Genomic DNA, 8,958 nt, shown 5'->3' on the forward strand with positions numbered 1-8,958 from the left:
TGACGACCGTGCTAATTGAAGATAATTATCTTGTGTCATAAGATGTTATTATTCTAAAGATCTCAATTTAGCTCTTAATGTTTGTTTTTTTTTTCAAATTATGATTAAAATTATAAATTACCACGGGGAATTCCTTTTTTAGAGCTGTTTAATAGATAGAGATTTCGTCTTCAACTTTTTTTTTTTTTTTTTTTTCAGAAAAATGATTTACCAATTACAGTTAGAGTACAATCAGGTATAGTCTTGACTCAGTGCATTGATTTTGTTGAGTGCATAAGTTGGGGTTGATTCTTTGTAATAGGGATCAATGGGGTGCACTTGGGTCAATAGATGCATGTACTGTACAGTAAGTGCAAAGTACTGTTCACCGTCTAAAGGGTCTGCCACCATCTCGTAACAATTGGCCATGCAGTTTTTATCACAGCCACAGCTGTATTTCATGGCAGCAATAGGGGCGTTTCTCAAACTTATTATGTAATTTTTTGGTTAACGTGAGTGAAAAAACCCTGGCTCTCTAGGTAAAGCTATTGGACATGAACCCAATCCCCTTCATTGTTTAACACAAACGCATTATCCAAACCAAAGGCGTGGACGTAGTTGACTCTTATGAGTGTATCAGGTGCATTTTAATTTGACAGAGTTCAGCAGCCAGCGGTTTTCCGGGTAACTTTTTCTTGACCCAGGAGGATTTTAACTTACGATGGGTGCACAAAAGACACGCTGGCGAGGTTGCTTTATTTTCTTGTTTTTTTTTTTTTTAATTCCCCAGTCGAGGGTAAGGTGCTTCGTGTTATTCAGTTAGACAACTATCGTTGTAGTAAGAATTGCCACTTAGTATTATGCCCCCCCCCCCCCCTTTTTTTTTTCATAAAATTTTATTATTTTTTATTTGATAGGCTTCGAACCCAGACGTGCTAACAAGAGAGGCTCTCCATTCCCTCCTTCTCAGAAAGATCCCAAGCGAAACAAACTTGTTAAAGGTAATGGCTTTAACTGCTGCACAGCCGAAACAAAATTGTTTCAGAATTTTTTTTGCAATATTTCGACACTCGTGCACTTGTGATTCCTTCCTTTCTCCCTCCCTCCCTCCCTTTCCTTCTTCCTTCCTTCTTTCCTTCTCTCCTTCCTTCCTCCCTTCCTTCCTTCCTCCCTCCCTCTCTTTCTTTCCTCCTTCCTTCCTTCTTTCCCTTCCTTTACTCACTCACTCACTCACTCACTCACTCACTCACTCACTCACTCACTCACTCACTCACTCACTCACTCACTCACACACTAAAGAAATTTAAGGCATGGCTCTCAGTTATTTACTCCAAAGAGTGGGGTAGGGGGAAGGGAAGGATGGGTGGCGTAGTGTTAGCCATAACATAAACCATTAACGTAATATAAACCATAACGTACCATAACACAAACCATAAACGTAATATGCCTGCAAATGTCAACAATGGACATACACGACGTATGTAAGCTAGGTCAAGTGACCTGTTAAGGCTGCAACATTCAAGAAAACTTCTGAGTAAAAATCGTTCCACTTTATCTTGGAGACTACCCGTAGTTTTAAAACATTGCGAGTATTAGCTACTTTATTTCTGTGCGTGGGTCTTTAAACTATTCCTTTAGTTTTGAAATTAAATTAAATGGCTTTTTTACTGGTGCTCAGTCACTTCAAAGTAAATTAAGCTGTTTATTTTCAAAATTTGAGAGAAAATTAAAAAAGGCCCAAGCAAAGAAATGAAGTGCCTAATAGCCGCAAAGTTATAAAAATACAGGCAGCCTCTCGGAGGCGATAAAGAGTGATGCCATTTTCGCTCCAAAGTTTTCTTGAATGTTGCACCTCATAACAGGTCACGTGACCTAATTATTTTATATACATCGTGTATGTCAATATGCTGACATTTGCAAGCATCTTACGCTGCCAAAGTCTCAACGTCACAGACCAACCCCTAGCTTGCTTTTTGGAGTAAATAACTAGAGACCCTTGCCTTAAATTCTTGAGTGTGCATTCATTTATTCATTCATTGTACCTCATTCGCTCGTTCATTCTTTTTTTCTTTTATTTATTTACTCATTCAATCAGCTTCCAATCAATCCATTAATCAATCAATCAAATCAACTGATCAATCAATTAATCAAACATTTATTCGTTCGTTTATTTAGTTACCTCCTCCGGCGTTCCATTCATCCTTTTATTTGTGCATTTTCCCCATTCTTGCCTTATTATTGGACGTTAAATCTTTCCAAATTTGTTTTCAAGCATTATAAACCAAGAAAGTAAGGAAACAAACCTCTTCTCTTTGCAGTTAAAGAGGGAAGTCCATCTCTTGAGGAACTGGAAGGTCTATCAATGCAAATCGGTGACGACTGGGAGAAGCTAGGACGTAGGCTTGAATTTGACCAAGCAATGCTAGATTCGTTTGATAGTAAAAACAAACAACTATCTGAGAAGGTGTATAAAATGCTGCTTACATGGAATAGGAGACAGGGTTCTGCTGCGACTTACCAAGTCTTATATGAAGCGTTATGCCATAGCTTCGTGGGCCGCAAAGATTTAGCTGAGAATATTTGTTGCCACTCTGGCTGAAAAGGTGTTTTGCTACTGTTGAAAGTGTTCAGCTCCGCGATATTGTTTTCGTGTTTACTGTAATAACCAACTGCAGCAACATCTTTCTTACGGGTGCAATAAAAACTTTCTTCTTCTTTGTCATAAAGCGTATTTACGGCTGTGTGTTTCATTCTGCAACGAAATTTATATTTAAAGGATTAGTGTCTCTGGGATTTCGGCCTTTCTTGTTGAAATGGTGTAGCTGTAAACATGGCTCACGGGATACCCAAGTAAGCTTGTGTGGTCTCTTTGAGGATCGTTCATTAAACTGAGTATAGTTTCTCTTGACTTCAGTGTAAAGTAACATAGCATGAATCAGTCTTGACATCCGGCTTGTTTAAGGTCAAGCTGCAACAACACCTTCACTTAGTTACAAAATGACACCAGAACACCAAGAGAAACACCATCATGATAAAAGGTATCTGATTGGATTGGTTTGAACTGAAATGAATACCAAAAAGTGTCAGTAATGCTTCTTTTGACATTTATTGACACGTTTTGGTATTTATTTTAATATCAACCCAATCAGAAATACATTTTCAGGTGTCACGCATCACCTGCGAACTTTCCGTTCACCGTTTTTGAAGTTGCAATTGCAATGCATTCTAATCATATCCGTCTGTGGATGCTCATGGACAGTTTTAGTATACTGGCTGGAGTGGTAACTTATAACAAACTCAGAAAACTTGACCATTAGTTTTAACTTTTAGTTGATAGAAAACCTTTTTGGGGTTTTGAAATTTTATCAAATTCACTCAAGAGGGGATGTCTACTAACATCGAGCGAGGGGTGGCACATGATAAAAAATAAAAGTCCTTCATAAATTGACTATAGTATAAATTGGCTATAGTAGTTCTAGTAACGTGGTGGTTTTGATTTCTTGGAATTCTTTTTTAAACCCGGAAGATTGAATAAAATCTGTTCGGGCCCACGTGTCTAGAAAAGTACCCAAAATAGACGTGTCCCACACCTTCTCTCGACTTTGCTCTGTTTAATTCGCATCGATTAAAAACCTTTTAAGCTTGGAAATGTGCAGTTGAAGTGTTTACAAATCGTTTGAGGCCAATAATAGATCTCTGCTTTAGTTTTGAAGGTCATGGGGAAGGTACTGAAAATTACTAAAGTTGGATCAGTCGAAATTCTCAATTTGGTGCACTTTTCCAGAAGGGAGTTTCCCTACCCGGTAAAACACAGAATCACTTGAAGTTTAGAATTATTAATTGACGAAATGCCGTTCTAAAACCAGGTTTAAAAATCAGTTTCGGGCTTTCTATCCGCGCAGAGAACTAACGCTCTCAAAATCCCGATAATTTCAACATTAATCTGTCGACAACTGTTAACGATAAGCATGTTTCTGTCAAAATCGCCAAAGACTTGTAATTTTTTTCTTGTTCCCCTCGATATGACGATGGGACAAACAACAGAAAGCTCATATTTAGCTAATCGTGAGTGAGATGTTATCTAAATATGGGACTGGGTAATTTGCGAGTAGTGGAGTTGCTAGTTGCTAATTGCAGTTGCGAGTTGCCAAAACTAAAAAATGAACATTTCTAGTGAAGTTTTAACGTTATATAAAAGTTAGGGATCACAAGGACGTAAAAACGGACTTTTCAGTGTAAAGGGTACTTAAATCTTTTGTTGAGTTCAGTTTTAATATAAACCAAAGTTACAACCAGAGAATAACGAACAAAGGAAGTGTTAGGGATCGATGGCACTGGTTTATAAATCTCAGATAAGTTATAACATTGGACGAATCCTCCACGGGGAACAAAGATTAACGGGTGTCAGTAAAACGGGGGGCCGGGATCGGGGTCGGGGTCTCTCTCTCTTTTTTTTTTTTTTTTTTTTTTTTTTTTTTTTTTCTTTTTTCCTATTTTTTTATTTACTTATTTATCTATTTATTTATTTATTTATTTATTTATTTATTTATTTATTTATTTATTTATTTATTTATTTTTATTTTCAACATCACAGGTCATTGGTGGGTCAAATAAGGATTAAAGCCAATATAAAATAGTTTAGTCTCTAAAGCTTACTAGCTTAGGATAGGTCATCGGTGACAACACTCGATGCAGTTCCGTATTCTGGCGAACATTGGTTCCGTAAATTGACCACCTTTTATTCTTCCATGAAACGAAATGAGGCAAAAAATACAAGGTACGAGACAATAAATTTCCTTGAACTAACAAATTCGTGAACTAGAATGTGCATGAACTTACTATGAACACTCCCGCCGCCTTCCATGATCGTGCTCGTTTGTTACAGTCAATCCATGTCACTTGTGACTATTATTTCCGAGAATGAAATAAACATGCGTTCGAATTCCTTTGTAAAGCTCGGCATTTGAATGGAATGTAGAACATTTCTCTGGAAATCTTTCCGAAAAGGCGCATGAACTGACAAAAAAAAGATTCAAAATACTCGAGAGACAATTGTTATTCTTGATATACTTGTGCTGTAATGGAAAGAAAGATTCATTGTTTTATACCGTCAATAAACTAGGAACTCTGAAATCTCATTGGCGACATGTAAATTTAAAAACTCCATTCAAATAAAAAAAAAAACGGTAAAGTTTGACGTGGATTGACTGTCAAACTCCCTTCCTTCCAACGTGTTGTAGAGGATGATGGTTGACTGTGAAAAACGAGTGAAAGCCCTTCCCATGAAGCTATATTATTATGCGCAGTTAAACTATCTGTGTGCACAGTATCAGAAAGAAACACAGGGCGCATAGAGTAACCTGTGAGCCAAGCGAAACTTAAAATAGCACGTGAATAAATCAATAAAATTTATATACATATATTATTATTATTATTATTATTATTATTATTATTATTATTATTATTATTATTATTATTATTATTATTATTATTATTATTATTATTATTATTATTATTATTAAAAAGAGAAAAAAAAGAGACCCCGACCCCAACCTTGGCCCCTGGCCCCGGCCCCGGTCCCGCGTTTTACTGACACCCAAGATTAACTGCACGGGGTGTCAGTAAAACGTGGGGTCGGGGTCGGGGTCGGGGTCATTTTTTTTCTTTTTTTTCTTTTTTTTTTTAATAAAATAAAATAATAGTAATATATTCGTTAGAGAAAAAAAATTTTCTTCTTGTTGAGATAATATATTCGTTATTCACCAACGGTGCAGAGGTGAATGAAACACTGAGCATTATGCGAAGGGTTTTCGGTCGTTTTTCCCGCGAAAATGGACACGTGATCAACCATCGCCCTCCACAACACGTTGGATGGACGGGAGTTTTACAAAACGAACGTGATCATGGAAGGCACATTGTAGTTTTCGAATTTGTTAATTCAAGACATATACTCGTACCAGGTATGTTTTGCTTCGTTTCGCTTCTTGGAAGAGTAAAAGTAAAATTAGTCAATTCACGGAACCAATGTCCGCCAGAATAGACCTGCATCGAGTGTTGTCACCGATGACCTATCCTAAGCTAGTAAGCTTTAGAGACTTGACTTTTTTTATATTGGCTTTAATCCTTATTTGACCCACAAATGACCTGTGGCGTTGAAAAAAAAAAAGAAAAAAATGACCCCGACCCCGACCCAGACCCCGGTCCCGGTCCCGGCCCCGACCCCGCGTTTTACTGACACCCACGACTACGTGGTCTTTACCATCGCAACTTTCCATATCGCTACATTCCGTCAGAGTTTCTAAGATTTTCCCACCGTTTATGAAACCGCAAAGAGCGGATTCATGCCCACGTACATGTGCAAGCAAAGAAAACACGTAAAAGGTGTAAAGGGAAAAAACTCAGGAGGAAAAATTCGCCGGAAAAAAGCAAAATCGAGGGAAACTTTTTTGCCAGTTTATAAAAACGATACTCATAATCAATACTAATAATCGATAGTTCAACGTAGCCAACAAAATTTCACGTTAGTTCTGTTTTTCAAATAATTACTGACATCGACAGGTTACATCACTGGATCTCCGAGGATACATAACGGCTGGCCGTTCCATATGATCGGCAACGATCACTCCATTGCTGAAAACAGCTATTTCAGGTATCGAGAGCGATCGTCTGTGATGGAAAGAATACAGATATTTGTATCGTCAGGCTTCGATATAATAACTGCGACTGATCCGTCAAGATCGGTAGCCATCATAAGGAAACCTTTACCCTTATGTTTGCAAACCCCTTGCACTTAAGTAGTGATAATATGGGCGTTCTGGCTCAGGGACACAGGGACACAGTGCTAACACAATAGCCAGGGGATTAACGTCATCAAAATTGATGACATCATCATCTAAAAATAGAATGAGCGTTCTGGCTCAGGGACACAGGGACACAGTGTCATCACAATAGCCCTGGGATTAACGTCATTAAAAACTGATGACATCATCATCTAAAAATAAAGTCATACATTAACGACGATGACGTCACCACCTATTGTCTTGCTCACTCATTATAGGATGACGTCATGTTTTATTTTAGCCTTACCAACAGGTTATGAACTGGTTTGACAGGTTTATTAATGATGTCATGCTCTATTTTTAACTTATGGCAGTCATGGGCGAAATTACCGGTTTGACAGGTTTTTGAAGTTATTTTTGGATACATGATGTCATATAGTACATACATAAATACTTTATTGTATAGCTCCTCTTTGGAGGCCCTTCCGCCATACGTGAAAATAAAAATAAAAATAATTAAAACTATTTTCATTTGGATGGTAACATAGAGAGAAAGAAAAAAAATACGATAATGAAAAAACTATGAATTGAAACGATTCTTAAAAAAGTCTCTTTTTCAAAACGTTAAGACTTGCCGTGTCTCTGAAATGCTTCGATAAATTATTGTAGACTTTTACTCCACGGAAGGCAAACGCCCTTTGGCCACTCGCAAGCTCCAGGATCTACAATTTCTAAGCTAAAGAATCTGCATTCGGAAGTCTTTTTAGAAAAAACAAAACACAAATACGCGCGACACCCACGCGTGTGTCTGAGTAAAATAAAGACACATAACGACGAATGGCCAGTTTGTCTCCTTTTGGCCGTTTTGGCGTGGTTTTGGTCTTTCAGGCCTGGTTATGGCCTTTCTGGTCTGTGTTTGGCCTTTTCTGACACTCTATATAACCTGACTTTTCCCGAAAACTCGGAAATAATGAAAAGTATTTGTCGTGTGTGTTTCTCGCCTAAATTAACTAAGCACCTTTCCCGCCTAATGACTAAAAAAGATTCGTTTCAGGTTGAGCTTTGTTGAGGTTTAAACAGTTAATACAGTCTTTTGTTGGCTTTGTTTATTTCAGCGCTCGGACTAAGAATGTTCCGGTTCATAAATTCCTTGCTCCTAAATTGTGCGTGTTAAAACACACACACACACACACACACAGATTTCACAATGTCGATTATGTTTGATGTTAATGACTGTCCACCTTTACTTACGTTAACAAGGGTCAATGCGCTTTTGGTTTCAGATCAGAGATATAAGCTCTTGTGCAACCTCTCCTCACGGTCCGTTGCCACTAATTATGCAGAAGCGGTGACTTAAGCCAAAAGCTAAATTTGCATAAAAACTCTACGGAAAAAGCCAATTAACTTATCATAAACAATAGACAGCTTAAGTTGGTAGAAATAATCAATTAAAACACAATCAAAACACGCGACTACTAAATGCTTGCTATTAAACAAGGCACATTTCTTGAGAGACCTGAAAAGAACAAAATATAAAATTGTTTAACTACCAAAAATTTTGAACGAATCAAAGTAACTCTCAGTTCTATTTCTTAATCGCCGAGTTCGCCTTCATATGTTTATAATAGTCATCTGTTCTTTTACCTCAGAACGGGTTATGTCTGATTTCATTGTTGCTTGTTTAAGGGAATATATTGGTTCCATTACGGCAACTTAATGTGGCCAGCGGTATCGTTATCTATAAACGTTTTACCACGATGTCTAATTGGCGGCAAGAAAATTAAGGATAATTCATACAGCGAATTTCAATTTTCTTTTCAAATAGTTGAATTTATGATGACACTTGTGCCTGTCTTTTTGCACTAAAAAAATGTTACCCCCATTGAAATGGCTGTGTAAAGATGCAATAGATTGTTAGTACTCATCCGTTAATGAGTTTATTTTGGTGTTCCATCACCAACACCACCACCAACACCACCACCGGTGGTGTTCCACCACTAACACTACCGGTGGTGGTGGCGGTGGTGTTGGTGGTGGAACACCACCGGTGGTGGTGTTGGTGGAACACCACCGGTGGTGGTGTTGGTGGTGGAACACCACCGGTGGTGGTGTTGGTGTTGGCTCGGGCCGGAGTCACGCAACGCTCCCCGGGAGCGTTGCGTGACTCCGGCCCGAGCGGCTAGAAGGGTGTAAGTAAAAA

At 38.1% G+C, this 8,958-nt stretch overlaps 1 protein-coding gene across 2 annotated transcripts in view; it reads left to right on the forward strand.

Annotated features, from left to right (window-relative positions):
• The window catches only part of LOC146462844 (uncharacterized), a 239,352-nt gene extending 236,044 nt beyond the window's left edge, over positions 1 to 3,308 (forward strand). The window contains exons 21-22 of one of the 2 annotated variants that reach the window (XM_085085135.1): positions 897 to 980; positions 2,298 to 3,308. In XM_085085135.1, coding sequence (XP_084941261.1) covers positions 897 to 980; positions 2,298 to 2,578 — 365 coding nt within the window. In that variant the 3' untranslated portion in view covers positions 2,579 to 3,308. The remainder of the gene's footprint in view (positions 1 to 896; positions 981 to 2,297) is intronic. The other variant, XM_085085133.1, reaches the window with a different exon arrangement.
• The last annotated feature ends 5,650 nt before the right edge of the window (positions 3,309 to 8,958 follow it).

Source organism: Pavona decussata, unplaced genomic scaffold (assembly GCF_977016875.1).
Source record: "Pavona decussata unplaced genomic scaffold, jaPavDecu1.1 SCAFFOLD_184, whole genome shotgun sequence".
In the NCBI taxonomy this organism is placed as follows: Eukaryota; Metazoa; Cnidaria; class Anthozoa; order Scleractinia; family Agariciidae; genus Pavona; species Pavona decussata.